Source organism: Thermobia domestica, chromosome 11 (genome assembly GCF_964235325.1).
Source record: "Thermobia domestica chromosome 11, izTheDome1.hap1.1, whole genome shotgun sequence".
Classification (NCBI taxonomy): domain Eukaryota; kingdom Metazoa; phylum Arthropoda; class Insecta; order Zygentoma; family Lepismatidae; genus Thermobia; species Thermobia domestica.
In genome coordinates this window covers 159,206,150-159,225,463 of record NC_137464.1, presented here as the reverse complement: position 1 = coordinate 159,225,463, position 19,314 = coordinate 159,206,150, and the positions used below count along the sequence as shown (strand labels likewise).

The window sequence follows — 19,314 nt, the reverse complement described above, 5'->3', positions numbered from 1 at the left end:
AGTACATTTCTTACTTCAGGCGTTACTAAATTGCAGACGAGTGTACAAAATTCTTCCTCACTCATAGGAATACACAAAATGTTCAAAACACAGATCTTTTCTTGAACAAATTCATAAAATGGTTCGGAAGTTCTCATGATACGGTATAAATGTTCCTGGGTGAATTTCATACGTGCTATAGTAGACACAAATGACTGAAGTAACCCTTCTGATATATGGCGCCATTCTAAGGTTTCATTCAACAGTACTTGCATCTCCCTATACGCATCACCATTAAGTTTACCCAAAACCGAAACCAAAATCACTTCATTCGGTGCAATTCCACGTGATATCAAAAGTTCCACCTTCAATAAGAACTGACAGAAAGCCAAACTATCACTTCCGTCTACGTACGGAATATCATGAAGTTGATTTTGAACATATTTATACACAGTTTCTGATAGATACTTATCAAACTTAAAACCGTATCCCAAGGGTTGGTTTAATCTAGGCTGTGCACTTATGGGTCCACATTGTAAAGTTCTACCCATCATGTTACTTTGACTTTGTTCACTAATAGGTTCATTACCAATATTACCCCTATAAAATGTCTTAACATAAGTGGTTCCATCACTTTCATCCGTAAAGGATCGAAAATTTTGCATATGGTTTTTACCAAACATCAAACTTGTGCTAGGTGGTTCTCTATGTTGAATAACATTTTCATTAAATTTAATATATCCCAGAGGTTCCATAGTTACATTTTCACTATGTCTATGACAAGGGCCTTTATTTCCACTAACGTGAGCATTATTTGGGTTCTCTATACGCGAAATTACACTCTCACTCATTGTAACATCGCCTAAAGTGTGGCCACTCCATACTAAATCAGTACCAAAAGAGGTATTACTTTCTCTATCTGTATCACTAAGATTGCCAAACTGATCCATAAGGGATTATAATTTTGAAGGTTAAACACTTCCAAAAGGGTTTTTACTTTTAATAAATTTTGAGAGCAAAAATACACGCCTACTAATTTTTCTCTTATAAAGGCATTTATATACTCTACATACATGGAGCCTTCTCGGCCTACAGAGAACCGAGTTCTATGGACAGGTGATTTAATATATTTTCTATGTAGCGTAATACACCGCATACATAGGGACCTCGGTTCGTTTCATTAAGACTCCATGAAATACATGCTAGTACCTTTTATTTTTAAACTTTTTTTTTCCAACTGTAAATTTTCAACAACAACTATTAATACGAATATCTTTGTATATAACGAATAATGTAAAGCCAAACAATAAACAAATAATATAAATCGTTTAAAGCTTAATATTTCTGGCTCTGAAGGAGCAAACTTTGACAGCTCTATATAACTGGTTTTTAAAGGAGCAAGAATCTTTATGCAAATTTAACATACAAAAAGAATGAATATTGCAGCAAGTGCACGAATTGATTAAATGATTTTTAGTACGTACTAAATGGAATCTAATTAATAAACACGAAGAAATATAAATAAGCACTTCAAAATATAATGATATACCGAAAGTCATTCACTACTACGTCTTAGCAATTTCTAGTTAAGTAGCCAAAAATACCATTATTAATTTCTAGATTTAATTTCCCAAAAAATATTACTAATATCCACTGATCGAAGGAGAAAAAGAAAAGGTTTAAATTTTGAAAACATTAGCCCAATTAGATAGCCTCCCAAGACAGTGAATATAGCAAACTTAAATGTTACTCATACTTATTCAATTTAACTCATTCTAAACGTTATCTAATGGCTCGAAAGGAATATACGTCTTCCTCTACCCTCACCTGTCCATAGAACTAAAGATAACGCGTTCAGTTGAACAGGTTTTTGATTCGGCCACTAGATGTCAGGTCAAACGGTGACATCTCAGTCAAGGCTTAGACTCACTCACCCTAGCGTTAAAAACGCGAATCACTTAATCAAAGCAAGCATTTACCGTCACATAGTTGGATAACAAGATCTTTCCAAAAACATTTACATTTTTTTTTCTGACGAAAATTCACGCTACAGTACAAACTACCAAGCTATCTTTGTGATTTTTGTGTCCCTTCTAAGAATATTCTTATTACGAAACTCCTCTACCAATGAAGGCAGTAAGGAGGGTGGCAACTAGTCTTATCAGAATGTTTGTTGACTTTCTTCTCAGCCACAGGTGTTCAGGATTACCAGGTCTACTGATTTTTTGTATTGCAATTCAGAATACGAGTTTTTTGGTGTAACCTATATTATGCATCGTCATGTATCTTTATGTAAAATTCACAATCGATTGTTTGATTGGGTATTAATATTACAGTTCAACACAAAGTCTGGATGGGATAAGCTCAATTTCATAAAGTGTGATTCAAAACATTACTCTGACTTTTCTGAAAGGCAAGCACCTTCTGTGGGATCGAAACCGGAACCATACGAATGTTAACCACTTTGCTTAGCTCTAAGTTGAACGAAAGTTTTGTTTCACTACGAATAAAAGAATATATCGCTTACAACATGATATATCAGCCAATAATACAGAAGTGAGAGGGTCCTATCCCAAATATCTATACAAAGATAAGATAATGAATAAACTGAGACTAAGGAAAAATGAGATAGAAGAGAGAGAAAACACTTCAACGGTAGGCGAATTAGTGACGTACGCAATGGGGTTTTCGGAGTTTAAATCTCCCTTGTTTAAGATGATAATGGAAAAATAAACATTAACCATATAGATATACAAACACCTGAAATTACATGAACTTGGGAGCTTGAAGCCGTCTTGACGAACCTTTGCGTACGCCACTGGGTGAACTAATATACTTTCCAAAATTCTGATCCTTCTACGACTAGATTTCTAAGCCAAGGTTGCCAATGTTTAAGAAAAAATTAAATCTTCATTTAAATGTCCCGTTCTTAAGACCCTAACAAAAATAAATGATTATGAAAGGAATTAACGGAATTTGGTGTTATGAAAATGGGAGGAAGCAGGAGGATCCCAAAAACACCCAGTAACACAATGTTGTCCACCACGAACTCCCATGGTGTAGATTCGAATCAGGAGTAACACACTACGACTGAGACACCGCGACTCCTCTCCTCCACCAATAATTAGTACAGCCGATAAAGACATCACTGTTGAACTCCATCGGGCAGCCGTAAGCAAGAACCAACGGTTGAAAAAATAATAATAATTAATCCATTTTGCTTTGAGTTGCTCAGAACAAACGGATCACCTGCTTTTCATTGTTTGTCGCTCTCAGTTGCATGGCAGAGTTACTCCTTGAGGGTGCTCATCAGTGCCTCTCCATTTTTCACATTTCTCAAAATACTACGGAAATCAAATAAAGGCACGCACACAGATGAGAGATTGAATCGAACCAAGCACCCCATACACTTGTGGTCAGCGCTGTATTACACCCACCATTGCCTAACATTAAAATTTCTCTCTAAATTTCTTTATTACTTAGAAAAAAGTACTTAGTAACGTATTCTATGTTGTCTAAAAGGGTGTGTAGGCCCGAAAAGTTGTTTTACAACCAGCATTAGCATTACAACGTTGCTAGACTTAAGGAAAGCAAAAACCGTATTTAACACGTTCGCTGCGGCAGTATAAAACTGAGTTTTTATCATCGTGCTATACGAGTCTCGTAGAAGGTTAGTACGTGCATGCTAGTCATGTTAAAAATCTGTACAAACGCAAATACCATAAACGCACAGAGGTAATCCAATGCGTAAAACGACACCGCATAGAAACGAAGTATCGCACAAGCCACCGCATAGTGGACAAAAATGGCAATCTAACCGGAAAAAAGTCCGAAAACTGTTTTCATGATTCGAATGTCATTATTCTTGTGATGATGTCACATATAATGGTCTTTATGTTTTCAATAGCCTTGGTCACGAGAAATAAACAAAAGCACGATTATGACCCTCCAATGTTGACATTTCTGTCTGAGTGTTTTGTATACTTTTACCACCATCTTGCCAATGTTTGTTTTCAACTGTATGTGGTGAACGAAACTACGTGAAGAAATGCATTTTCTAGCTTTATTTCTCACACATATATTTACTTTTAATGTAGCTGATATACGGTTACCACACTTAGCTTTAGTGTCTACAACATACATCAACTTCGTATCCCGTAAAATAAACCTATAAAACGAAGCTTCTCTGTCTTCATGTAGAGTTATAATTCGAGTGGCACGTAATGGCACTGTGAATGTTACACAATTGTCTTGTTGAAGTGTTCACTTTTAAGTTTCGAAATAATTATTTGCCCCTAATTGCTCCCTTTCCTTATATTTCTTTGTAGATGCAACAATATACACCTATGATAATGCCTTCGGTGGCACGACGCGACCTGTTCAACTTGCTACAGAACAACATAGAGGCCAAGGCTACGCTTGCAACTTATGCCTCCAAAAAACTGGGAACAGACTATGTTGCAGAGGACATATTGAACTGTGCACATGTAGTTGTGCGGACATTTTTCAATGATTTTAGCAAGTGTTAAAAAAATGTTCCAGAACGAAAGACCGATTTTTCAAAGCGTATAGTGACTGGCTTGTTAAACCATTAAAATTTGCCTCAAAACTGAGTATTTTGTTCGAATGTTCAAGTAGTACACTTGGTCTATCAACATCAAAGGTTAGAAGATCCAAAAATGTATCTGGGTAATGTAAAGAGAGAGAAAAGCAAATGAAAGTGAAGCTTGTTAGTAGAATCACACAGCCAGGAAGAAATACTGTACACTGCACTATTCGTAAAAGAATAGAATTGACTGGATGAACACCCTTGATGAAATTCTGCATACACTACTGGTTCGAACTATACAAGAGACAACTTGTAAAGTTTAACTTACTTTGAGATGGTATGAAACTATCGCATGCGGATCCACTGAAGCATCTACGGAGAGGGCTGGGGAGCCCAGTTGACCTCGCCTCCTCCAAAGACTGACTACCTTTTAATAGGCCTCTATATAAAATAATGCACCACAGCTGAATAAATATAATAATATAATAGGCCTCTATATAAAATAATGCACACAATTCAGTTTATTCTGAATTGATGTAACACTGTTACGTATTTTAAGTCTACATTATACGTCCAGGAAGCAATCTGCCCCCACCAAACGACGCTTCTGGATCCGCTAGTGTGTGGATTCATCATAATGTACAGACCGACTTTTTAGAACATACACTGAATATATTCACTGTCGAGGTAATAGATTTGTTTCCGTTTTTCATCTTCATTATACTCAGTGATGATTTAAAAGTTTCCCACGGATAGGCTTACCATACGTCCGGGAATCGAGCTTGTATCCGGAAAATTGTCTGAAATTAACTAATGTCCAAAATTTTAGGAAAAATAGAAGGCCGAGAAATTTCACCGTCTTTGGTCAAGTGGTTGTTTTGCAAATCTTTCTTGTGCTGAAATTTATGAAAAAATCAATAGCGATAAGGTGTTCTTCGGAGGAATACTTTACCTAGAAAAACAATTAAGACAATAATATAAAAATATATTTTAAGTAAAGAAAATGAGCATAAGGATTTTTGGAACTTAAGATTAGACTTTTTTTAACTTCTCAATAAACGCACACTATTCTTAAAATAATGTCCAAATTTGGTGTCCAGAAATCATGGTAATCCTATCCCGGGAAATTTTGAATACACGGAGGGTGAAAGTAACAAAAATACTGGTAACCCACGGTGAACATGATCAGAGATATGTTTGTGGGGGGGTATCCCTCCTGAGCAACCCCCTGAAAACACCACTGATTTGATTAGCATTTATTTTACTGAAAGGCGAAAGGGAGAGTTTGCATCCAAAGCATCATCATATCTGATTGCGGCAATGTGTGAACTAGAGGCCATTAAGAGAGAGAAAACACGACAGAAGATGACACATTTAACTTTAAAGTTTTGCTACGAAATTTTAGCAACACCGCACATGAGTAACATGGTTCAGGTGTTGGACCGTATACTATGTCGTACGAAGAGCAAATTAAAGTATTTGTACGTTTAAGACCATATGTCTGGCAACACTGATACAGTAGGTGGTCAGCAAATAACAAACAAGAGTTAGAATTCAGGAAGAAATTGAACTTCCTCTCTCTCTCTCTCTCTCTCTCTGTGTGTGTGTGTGTGTGTGTGTGTGTGTGTGTGTGTGTGTCTGTCGAAAAAGCAGTCCCTTTCTGCACGCTTTCCTTTCTCCTCACAAATACAACTTTGCAATAACTTATCAGATGATAAAAGTTGTCTGACTAGTTTGGCTGCAAGAGACTTTCATAATATTCGTACTTTCGATAATACCCGAAACTTAGATAATGTTCGAACTTTCGATAATACCCGAAACTTAGATAATATTCATACTTTCGATAATACCCGAAACTTCGATAATACTCGAACTTTCGATAATACTTGGAATTTTGATTATTCCCGAAACTTCGATAATTTCAAATACTCGAACGGTTTCGAGTAACCGATGACAATTCGATAAATTTTCACTCCTGAAGTTCGATACGTCCTCAGCTTTATCGAACACCCCTAGTGGACTTTCTAGTGGACAAACGCCGTGTGCGAGAGTTTTCCCTGAGTTCTCCCATTCTCTTCATTCTACATTTTATTCACTTTCATCATAACTGTCTTCCTTAGCCTCTTTACGTAAACGTGGGACATTGAACTGCAAATAAATAAATAAGTGAAATAATTTCGACCCATCAAAAAATTCTTTAGGATTCACCAGTTGGTAGTGACCCATAGGTTGAGAATCGATGCAATATATTAATTTGTCATGTAAATACAACTATTCCAAGTGAAATACACCCAGAAAACTGATATATGTTAATCTGTAAATCATTTTAATATATATAGTTCAAGGTAATCTGTAAATCAAATTAGAAATAAACTATAGAATTACATATACTTTCCTTCCTCTTATATCAAATAAGTTCGTTGTTGACGACATATATACATTTAAGTCATCTTATTGAGCATTCTTTAAATATAGCTGAACGACACGTGTGTATGAAGAGGATGCAATTCAACAAGGTATAAGGCAACTTATGATGTAGAGCAGTGGTTCTGAACGTTGTTTACCTGGAGCCCCACTTCCTGAACCCTACATACTTTACGCCCCCCTCCTTGCTGCTCTTGTTCCGATCCCTGTTTCAATTTCAAAAGCAGCGTTCAATTCTCAAATCTTTAATAAAATAATAATAATAATAATAATAATCTCACCAATTTATATGTTTCCAGCAAAACTTCCGTACATCATTGTAAGGCAGTATTATTTTTTACCAGCTTTGTTCATAATGGAAACATAGTTCTTAATAATTATTTTGTGTTTGTATGGTATTTAATTTAATGGCTTTTTGTTACAACATTCATAATATTTGTGATTACAAATGTATTTTTTCTATCATTAACTTGTGTCACACTTGCGCGCTCTTCATGTCTCCAGGTTGGAAATCACTGATGTAGAGTATATTTGAAATGATTGACAAAACAGAAACTAGCTAGAATTAATGATTAAATTTATAACCAATGCTAAATGACAATTTCACTGACAAAGTGTTATGGCAATGATTACAATTAAATTGGCGTGTCACTGATTTTTCTACTGGAATGCAGAAACCAGCGACGTTGAGTTCCGAGTCGGTTGCTATGATTACGCCGTTATTACCTCTTAATTTGGAACTCTGCGCAGTGTCTGAAACGAATCGCTATCATACACCAAACGAAAAAGACAGGTGCCTCTACAGGCGCATGTCATACATGCACCTGAAAAACTTTTGAAATTGGAACAGGTATGTGTAAGGTATATATGGACATTTTGGCTGTTCCTCGGCTATTCCTATTTTAGCAGAAATATATCTTCAAGAGAAACATTTTTTCGCATGTCCATTGCCTGAACAATGGATTCATCGTGGATTCTATTAATAAAAATAATGTTTTTATATGTTAAACAGGAACATCGTAGGGGGGTGCCGGCTCCAGTACCCCTTTGATCTACAACTACTATAGTCACAGTACAGAATCAATTTTACAAAACCTTTTAGACTGCAATGAAGTTTTCAGGCAAATATCTTCAAATATCATTCGTATCAAGAATATTGCATAAGTTGCTTGCATACAAATAACAAGTAACCCCCTTTTTTCCTCACTTCACTTGTAGTCTGCCCTCCCAAGTAAAAAATATAAGCAGGCACTGTACAATACATGTTTACATCTCCTCTCCATAGGAGAACGAGCTGAATGGAAATGACCTTTTTGTCTTTAGGAACATGCTGTATACAGCACATGTAAATGTCTTTCTTCATCCTTTGTACCCACTTGATGGGAATATGCCTTCCATGTTTTAAATGCAGGTAATGTACAGTGCATGTTTATAACTCCTCTCTACAGAAGAACAGTCTGCATGGAAATGACCTTTCCCTCTTTGAAAACACGCTGTGTACAGCACATTGAAATGACCTCTTTCATCTTTTGAACCCATTTACCGGGAACATACATTCCCATGTTATACTTATAGGCCATGTACAGTGTATGTTTACAACTCCTTTCCATAGGAGAATGAAAAGTCCTTTTTGTCCTGGAGAACATGCTATAGACTGCACCTGTAAATGTCTTACTTTAACAATTATATCCACTTGCCGGGATCATGCCTTTACATGTTGTCAACACAGGCAATGTACATGGCGGAAAGTAATTATACCTGAAGAAATGTCATATCTGTATCTCATATGTACATAATTCGAAACATGTGTAGTTCAACCCATGTTTTGAAAACCCCTCACTTACATGTTCAATATGACATGTACATGTGCATATACCAAGTGTTGAACAGGCAATGTACAGTCCATAGACTGTCTGCTCATCAAAAAATAAAACAGGCAATTTTTCGCTTAAAACTTCATGTTTCTGTGTAAAACATGTGCTTTCCATGTGATCTATGTTATATAACCACTATACATGCACTTCCAGGCAATGTACATTGCCTGTTTTTTCAAAAGTTTTAAAAGACATTAGAAAGAAATCTAGTTATCTTTGGGAACTTGTTCTTTGAGAAGCAGTGTAAGAATCAGTGGTGCCAGTAGTAAAAATTTTATTATGGAGTAGTTGATTGCTGATTTTATAAACGAGTGTTAAATAGTAAAAGAATGACTAAAAATCAGTGTTAAAAGTGTCATACTTTTTGAAATTGATAACACTGTGTAATTGAGAAATCATATATAAGACAACTTCATTCGTTTCAAAAAATGGTGGAAACTAGGCTAGTTAATCGCTCAAAGCAAGACCACTACTTTAGAAAAATGAAGACTTGTGTTGGAGATCATTGTTGGCAGTTAGTTTATAATTTCTTGTCATAAGTGGAAAACATGTTCATTTAGTCGAAAATCTTAGTGAATGCATTTCGTGTGATTACACTTTATATTCATTTCTATTATCCACTAAACGTTTATACAAGTTAAATTTATGTTGTTTTCACAAGGGAAACAAATGTCCGTAGTTCCTCAGCGTTCATTATGATTCTGGTACTTATTTTAACATTTTTTTCTTCTTCCAACAGGATTTGTGATGAATTTGAATACATATCAAGTCGTATAAGTGAAATGCCAGAAACGACAGCTGAGTTGGTTGAATTATTAGAATTTTTGGCTGAATCGCGTGATGCCACACTGTTTATGTTGAAGGAAAGGATTAAAGAATCTGCAGAAAAGCTGTTATTTTTAATGGGACACGCACTTCTGCTTCGTAAGCACAAATTGTTATCACTATTACAAAGTTCAAACTATAAAATTAATAATTATTTAAGCATTTAAATTGGCGCATGCTTGAATAATTTATAAACTTGCCCTTTTTATTTACCGTATCTAATGATTAATGTAGTATTAACTGTACTGTTTCAGTACTCTCTGGTGCCTTCCTTAGCAGATCTGGGTAATACATACAGTGAGTTTACCAGTTCTGCTGAGACACGTACCAGGGAGTACTGAAATAGTACAGTTAATACTACATTAATCATAAGATGCAGTAAACAAAAGGGGTAAGTTTACAAATTATTATGAAGTTAGTAGTTATAAATACGTAGTGTCAAGATAATAGTAATATATAGAAACTTTCTATAAGTTACTTGTTTCTTACTTCTAATTGTATTTATTCATCTTGTTTGTATGCTGGAAGTAAAATGATATTTACTTTCCTCGTTATCGCAATCAATTGTTAAAATATAATGTTTGTTACTCGTTATTATTAAATATTACAAGCATGGTGATGGAACTAATGAAAAGTAAACGTTATATTAATTCGTTCCAATGTCAATGATGACATTTAAACAAAGCAACTAGTCGTTTTTACTTTAATTATTCACTTAATATTGTATTATCTTAGTTAATATTCGAAAGTAGTCTCCACCATATCTGCACTTACATTGTGCAGCTTACATGTTGCACTGTTGCACAATATTAATAACATGTCTGTTGTGAATACATTTTTAAATTACGTTTTTCCATTTTGTTCGAATTTTGTACATTTCCCTATCACTTTAGTGTTTTTTACCGGTACCCTGTAAAGTAGCAGAAATCAATGGTAATTCTTCTTATAGAGATCAGTTGTGTGCGTTAATCCATTATGATAATAGTTAGAAATGTGATAATAATTAAAGAGAAACAAATCACTGTTTTAGTTCAGTGAAACATCATTAGCAAACAGTACTGTAAAACATCACATTTCGCAATTAATGTTTCATGTTCGAACTGCTAACAAGGAAAGAACACTATTCCTAGTGAAAGGAGTTAAACAAACCCTGGTAAACAAACGATGTTTACGTACACACTCGCAATTATCATCATTAAAGGGGGAGGGACCATTAAAATAAAATAGTGAAGAAAAGAAAGAGAAACAGTTTCCAATAAAATATTTTAATATTTTACGAATGCATGTGCAGTAGAATCACGATTTTTGTATATATCGAAAAGACTATGTCTTGAGCAGAACCCTAAGTTTACTGGGGATTCGGACAAATAATCACATTAGAAAAGTATTCGCCAAATCAATGTTTTCACCTATCAATTGAAAGGGAAGGGGAAAAAACAAGGAATCTCCATGTGTGTGCTTTATCGGGTACTTTGTTCTATCTGTTGGTGCTCTTGGTACTATTTGACTGTATATGTATGCATGCGTAGATGTAAAAATATTCATGTAAAAAAGGGCAAAAGATTTGACTAACCCTATTCTTTTTTACGCGGTTTTCAATATTAAAACACCGTTTTCTCGAAAATACAGTTTTGTGACATTCCTTCTTTTCTTCCCCTTACCCTTCAATTGTAAATAGTGGGATCACGTGTTGGTGCATTAGAAAACAAAACCGAAGGATTGGTTAATGAAATAAACGAGCCACTGTATTGACGATCTAACCTACGTATAGGGTGTTGCACATACACATAGAAAATTGTACAGAACTAATATATCATAAACGGAAGCAGTTGTCGTAAATTGGTTAGTGTTGTGTTAAAGCACCATCACTCCCTTCCGTCTGCATGAAGTTTGGAATCGCTCGACCTTGTCAGTTCCAAATGAGGCGTCATTCTGCGAACACATTTAGCAGTGCAGTGTCGGAAAATGGCTAATTTGAATATATAACAAAGAACTCTTGTGGCTATATGATCATATGGCTATGTGGGTTGGATTCCCGGTATGTTTTGAGTCCCACGTTAAGATGTAGGTTCACATTTTGTATAGCCTCAATGCTGAAAGGGACGCTAAATTTAAAATCAATCAACAAACAGTCACTAACTTGAACATTCCGAGGGCCGCGGTGGATCAGTGGTAGAGCGTTCAGCTCTGGTGCATGGGGTCCTACCTCCCGCCAAGTGAATTTTGTGGTGGACAAACACTGTGTGCGTGGGTTTTCTTGGGGTTCTTCCATTTCCTCCCACTTCCTTTATTCCACCATTTCATTCATTTCATGCAGTGGAAATGCTTCGGTTGAAAAAATACGCATGTCACCCTCAAAATTTAAGGCAGTATTTCTTGTATTCTCTGACGTTCTTGGTATTGAAATATTTGGATAAATTCCAACTGGAAGGACAATCAATCAACACTACTAGATTGAGATTTTGACCAGACCGCTAAAAAGTAAAGAGAAAGAATTCTTAACTGTGGAAAAATGGATGAATTCTACACCAAGACAACACACCGTGAGGTAATCTACTTTTGGGGGTGTTTTCTTTGGGCGAAATTTTCCGAAAACGCTTTATAATTTTGTTCGTATTACAAAATAAAATATTTCAGTAATAACTACAGCAGATGATTTAATTTAAGGAAATTGAGTGAAAAAGTTTAGTGCGGTGGGCCGTACTTTATATTTTCCATGCAAATGTATCATCCTCTAAATAGCGATAGTATTAACATAGAAAACAGAAGATAACTCCGTATATTTTCTTTCAGCCAAGAAATGTGTTCACGCATCTTATCTTGTTATAAATGTCTTGCTGCAAAATTTCTGAATTATGTGACTTGAAACCCACTATTAGTACATTTAATAGTGGTTTATAAGTACTAGGCTGCATACTTTCCAAAATTGTATTGCCTTTTTTTATTGTATTATTAACAAAAAGTCAGAAATATTAATGGGAAGCAAAACGAAGGATCTTAAACCAAAGAATTAACTTTCACCTTTTTCTTATGTATTAGCAAGTTTCCAAAGAATAATTGATAGTTTGGGAAGTTTTGAGATTATAATTTTAAAAGAATTGTTTTCAAAACGAGGTAGAAACACAATGTACTTTATTTGCCATATAGCCCAAGAACAATTACAAAGTCTTTTTTTTTTCAAACCTATTAAGTTGTATACTTATATTTCCAAAGTATCAAGAAAGTATAATTTTTTAGCCGTAATTTGCAAAGTTAGTTTCATGATAAGCCATTGTCTGTCGTCAGTCTATTTGATATTTAAACATAACTTTTTTTTTTTTTTCTTAACAATGCTTTTAAAGCTGAGGATATTCAGTTGAACTGTCGAGTGTTTCTATGGCCTAAGGAGCTGGAACAAGTTCTGGAAATAGCACTTACGAGACTTACTCATCGTCGAGAAATTGTAGAAAATACTGTTCGACAGAAAATAACAGACTTTGATCAACTGTAAGTAACACTGTTATACTATAGTGATATTAGTTCACAAATATATCAAAACATACTCGTATTTTGATTAACGGTAGCTTTATAGTGATATGCAAAAGATTTTTAAAATTTAGTTAATTATTAAGGTTTATGGAATTAAAAACTGAAGTATAATGATTAAAATACTTATTTATTAAATTATCAGTTTTTGTTAATTAAATTATATATATATATATATATATATAGATATAGATATAGATATAGATATAGATATAGATATAGATAGATAGATAGATAGATAGATAGATAGATAGATAGATAGATAGATAGATATATCAAGATAGTAGAAGCTATATTGACTTTTGCTTTGAAACTACAACTAACACTGAGGTGAAATTTGCAACCTGCAAATGGCTATGAGCGAATAGTTTTATATGCACATTCGTTTGGGTTACCACGGACAGCGTCGACTACCAGTGCTATTATTTCAGGCTTCTAAATTAAAGGTTACAACTTCTTCATTTAAGTAATTTCTAATTGCCTCATGATACTGAGTCAATACAAGTTTGCTCCCGATTATATGGTAGCTCAGTGATAGAGCGAGAGTTGCATGGCTCGATGCCAATCCATGTGAATTTGTGGCGGACAGCATCATGTCCGTGGATTTTCTCGGACTTCTCCTGTTTCCTACCCCATTTTCATTAACTTTCATTAATCATCCGTCATCTTCAGCCTAAAGGGCATAACCGTCCAACATTAAAGTAATGATTTGATTTAATTTATTTTATTAACACCATAAATCGAAGCCGATAAGTTTTTTTCTGATACTAACTATATGACTTCAGAGGAGTACTACCTTTTTTAAAAAAAAAAATTATAAAATTGTAATTTTTAACTAAAACAATCTTATTAAGAAGCTCTAAAATATTTCAAATGTAATATAAAATTAATACTGTATTAATATATTTTAAGTTAGAAATCTAAGTTTCCAACAGAAGGGAAAGTCTTTTATAGAGACCTTCAATTGCAATTTACATCTTTTCTGTCATACTAAAATAATAATCAGTGGTATGTCTAGTAGGGCCATTCAAGACTCTGTAGGAGAAAACTTAAATATATTCTGTCTGAATTATTTACAAGTATAATTAAATGTATTTTGTCTGTGAAACTCCTGGAGTGAATAAAAGTAGGACATACGTTTATATATATATATATATATATATATATATATATATATATATATATATATATATCGGCCAATGTGGGGGATGAAGGGGGTGAACAACATCCCCCTAAACAGCGTGTATAGAACAATATTGCTGTTCTAAGCGAAAAGACCGTAACTTCACATTTTGCGAAAATCGAGATATTGGTATGGAAATGTTCGTCGTACAATTCTGCATCTATGTAAAGTGAAATTGAGGTGATTTGACCAATAGGTAGGCGGTAATGACGTCATGAGTGTTTACCTTATGTCCAAAACTGTAGGTAAAACTAAGCAAAAGAACCATAACTGACAATTCATAAGCAGAAATACCTTAAGTACATGTTTTTCTTAGACTTAAGCTTTTTAGCTTCTTATGAACAACATGAATAAATACCTAGTGTAAAGAATGAAGCAGCAGATAGGGAGAAATGTGGTTCGAGTAAATTGCTTTTCATTTTTCCGCAGTAACGTTTCCGTGTTATTGCGTTTGCGGCTTTTTTTTTTTTTTTTTTTTTTGTTTGTTTGTTTTGGGTAATAAACCCTTTCTTCCAAGTTGCAGTCTCTGTGAGCTCCTTGTTGTAGGTACTTTAAAAAAAAATGTTGCTACTTAACTCTGATTTCCAGTTTTGTGATTAGTGTCAGACCGAGTGAAGCAGTTGAACGATTTGCTTTCTGTTCTGTATTTCTTACCAAGCTGACCATGAATAGGTTTGGGGACTCCAGAGAGAAAAAGATTATGACAATTGTGAAAGACACAAATTCAGAATCACAATTGGCGTTTGATTTAGGATAGCAGGCAGTGGTGGACTCCAACTGGAAACAAACAAATCATGATGAAGTCCACACTACAGACCAAGTTTTTCATGAAACATGTGCAATGATTACATCATCAATTCTGCAGGAATATGACTCTACATTGACTGATTCTCTTACAATAGAGCAAGAATCTCCAAGTGCTTCCTCTTCATTTCCGAATAATGTGATTAATTGTGACGCTGAAGATATGTTATCAGAAGAAAATTATCGTTCGTTTTGCATTTCATCATGTAAAGAAGAATTAGCTATCGTTTCATAAGGAATGTTTGAAGATATAACAGTAATGGCTCCTGATGTTATTTAGGTAACTAAACGTTGTTTACCTAGAAAACAGAAGAAGAAATGTTCCAGTGTGGAGGAACGAAAGAAAATCAGATTTAAAGAGTTAGTATTAAAATATAATGTTAAAACTCCTTGCAGTAATTGCCGAAAAGAAAGTATAGGGAGAATATCCCAGACCTGCATAGAAGAAATAAATAAACACTTTTGGGAGATGAGCCTGTTGGTGCCTATTGGTTTTCTGATATACATTGTAAATGATTGTAAGGAAGTGTCCATGAAATGTGCTCAACTATATTATTTTGAAGCAGGACACACATTTATGCAGTCTTGGGAAGTAACGTAACGCGTTACTTTTTAAGTAACGTTTCCTAGTAACGCGTTACATTTTTTCCAAAGTAACTGTAACGGTAACGCGTTACAAATCTTTAAGTAACGTACATAGTTTGCGTTACTTTCTTCACGTTACATTTCGGATGAGTAACTACAATATATGTATATTTTTTTTCGGAAACAAATATTTCTTTCCTGTAAGTAAATTTCTCAAAATGAAACAATCGAGCATGAACTACGTATGTCAGTGACCGACAGTCACAGACACACGAAGAAATAGATAGGTTCGTAGTGCCACTTGCTGTTTTTTGAAGATGAGGACAGCCTTATGGAAATCACGTGTACTGATTGCAAGCACCTGGAAGATTTAGTCCTAGATTTTGACAACTCCAAATCAATACATTCAGTGAGTGAACTAGGAATGAAATGATACCGGTAGTCTATTTTACTTTGAATGGTGTTGTTTTTATGAAGATGGAGAACGAAAATATTTTACCATTCGAACAGTTAAAAGAATACTTTTTTCTTAAGAGCTAGGATGATGGTGGACAGAATTTAAAAGTAAAGTGTCTGAAGTACTCAGCGGGAAATATTTATCAACAACTAGGGTGCGATAATTAACGATATACAGTAAGGGGTTAATATGAATAAACTGTGTTGTGATGAGTAGCTACTTTATTACTAGAAAATAGTTTGCTGATGGTATGTAATATTGGAGTTCTTTCAGATCAGTTTGCTTATCCTAGAGTCTCGTTAATTATAGAGTTTGAAATTAGCTTTAAAAAGCATGTATCGATTTTAGAGTTACTGGCAAGTTTTGATTCACTCCCAGCTCATGTGTTCTCATTTTATTAGTTGTAGTGCAGTGTTTCTCTATATTCTGTATTTTTAATTTTACATAACATTGTTATTATTATATAATTAGTTTAGTAGAATAATAATAAGCAACAATTTTTTCTAACGCATAGGGATGACCACGAGTCAAGCAAAAACTCGACTCGACTCGAATTCAAGTCGAGTTTCGAGTCAAGTCAAAGGTAATATCCTCGAGTCGAGTTCCAAGCCGATTCAGTTTTTTGCGTCGAGTTTGATAAATGGCTCGTTCGTTTTAACTCGTCTTGAAATCATGGCCTGATTACACTGGAAAACGAAAGCCATGAGAAATGTAAGCTAAACAGTAATATGGAATACTTTTAGTGTTGCTCACGAGAGGGGACACTGCTCGCATCTCGTCTCGTCTCGATAGCGAGACCACAAGAGATTTTTTATAACAAGCTCAGCTCGGCTCGGCTCAACTGAGAAGATGGCTCGAGCCGGCTCACTTGGGGTGAACCATCGGCTCGAGCTGGCTTGGTAGCGATGAGTCATTTGCTCGGTTCGGATTAACTGAGCCGAGGGCTCTAGCCGAGTCGGGTTGGTGGGCTGTTGGCTCGGCTCACTACTCGGTTCGGATCGATAGTGAATGAGCTGTGAGCCGAGCTGCTCGAGTCGTTGATAATTCTAAACCCGGGCCGAACAGTTTTGAAGATATTTGGCCAGTGCCCTATAACTTTCAACAGTTTTTGGCTCGAGCCCGAATACTCAACCTAGACCCACATTCAGAAGCTCGTGAACAATGTTCTTGACTCCTAGACTTCACGATTACGGAGGTTGGCAATCAACTAGTTTTTCAGTATTCAAATACAAACCGCCTATCTTTTATTTTTAATACAGTGTTTTATAATTAATAATAATAATAATAATAATAGTAAAAGTTGCAGTAGTAGTAGTGTCATTGATAATAATGATACTGTCTACGTAATATACTTGAAGAATGTACTCCAAACTACACACCGGATTTGGCTCGAGTCGACTCGAAACTCGACCCCAATTCTCGGGTCGAGCTCAAAAATGTCTGTTTCTAGTCGAATCGAGTTTCAAAGAAAACTCGCTCGTGTCCGCCTACGAGTAACGCAGTATGGCATTTTATTAGTGTTACATGAAAATGTTCATATATCAAGTAAAAATTTGTCCTTGCATTTACATAAAGCGATTCAGAACGTGCGTTAACAATAATAATAATAATAATAATAATAATAATAATAATAATAATAATAATAATAATAATAATAATAATAATAGCGATACTAGTAGTAGTACGGAAAATAGAAGTCATATTTTTTTTTCACATTTGTAAAGTTTCGAGTCTAAAAGTAACGCGTTACTTTCGAAGTAAAGTAACAGTTACTTTTTTGGGGGAAGTAACGAGTTACTAACGCGTTACACTTTAAGAGAAAGTAAAGTAACCTGTAACGCGTTACATTTTTACAAGTAACTTACCCAACACTGCATTTATGTCTGCTGATTTATTTCATCACAAGTTGAACTTTCCTTGAAAAAGCAAAGTAAAACTTACGACTTCATAAATTTTGAAACAGAAGTAAGTCTTGCAGCAAAGTTCAGTTAAAAATAATGGAAGTTGAAGACTTCGGTGACTGGAAAACGGAGTGGTCTTTTCACAAACTCAATAAAGAGAAGGCCTACCGTCCAAAAAATAGCTTATATTGTGTATATCAAAGCCAAAAAGGTTTACGAACATTACTGTGAAGCACTTCTTATGATGCTTATGCACCATTACAAGAATTGGATTTTTAAAACCAGAAAGCTACTAAAAGAACAATTCAAGGGGCTCAAACGAGTAAACAGTGTCGTGGAATCAATGAAGCGAAGAAAGAAGAAATAATCAAGAGACTCGTGCCACTAATGCCCATTGGTAGACGTGAATTCTGGTTGACCTTGCCATGTTCTCCGAACGTTGAAGATCTTGGAGAAAAAGACAATTGAGTGATGATTGATAGTTTAATCAAGAAACAATGTTTTGGAGAAATATGCAAGAATTATATTACTATACCAAATAAAACTCAGACTATATGCTTAAAATTCTACTAACAGCATGTAGTGAAAACTTTTTGTTTGTAGTTTCTATCCATTTTTCAATTATTTGTTTGTAAAGATATTTCTATAATAAATAGATAGATGTTAGTGTATTTACAAATGTATTCAACGTTAATTCTGTAACTGTAATAAGTGCTGTATTATGTAAATGTGTCAAAGCGAACTACTAAAAAAAAAAAGATTGAACTCTAAAATATAAACATCAACGTAATAATTATGTTGTGTTTAAACGTCAACGATGGAGTTAAGGTATTTTTCCTTATTGTGATCGATCATTTCTGTAAGGACAGAAGAAACAAAATAACAGTAACTTCAAATTCACACATAATGTAACACTGTAAAGTATTTAACTGTATTACCACATAAATTTGAGATCGTGAAGATATATTTAATAAAGTTTTACTGACCTACAACAAATTTTATCTTACAGGCTAAGCCAAAATGCGTTTTGCTTATTTTCTCGAAATTGCGTGAAATAGAGTTAAGGCCTTTTCGCTTAGGAGGGCAGAATACTACACCTGTTAAGAAGACCATAACTAGTTACACCGTTAGAGATACACATTGGCTAATACTGGAAAACAGCACCGATATTTCGAACACTAGCTGATATCACATTCTATTTCCGTAAA

General features: G+C 34.7%; 1 protein-coding gene across 3 annotated transcripts in view; it reads left to right on the top strand.

Moving 5' to 3' along the window:
• Dnah3 (dynein heavy chain 3, axonemal) overlaps positions 1-19,314 on the top strand; it is a 567,072-nt gene that overhangs the window by 141,747 nt on the left and 406,011 nt on the right. For all 3 annotated transcript variants that reach the window (XM_081731270.1, XM_081731268.1, XM_081731267.1), the window contains exons 13-14: positions 9,566-9,750; positions 12,993-13,137. In XM_081731270.1, the coding sequence (XP_081587396.1) occupies positions 9,566-9,750; positions 12,993-13,137 (330 nt within the window). The remainder of the gene's footprint in view (positions 1-9,565; positions 9,751-12,992; positions 13,138-19,314) is intronic.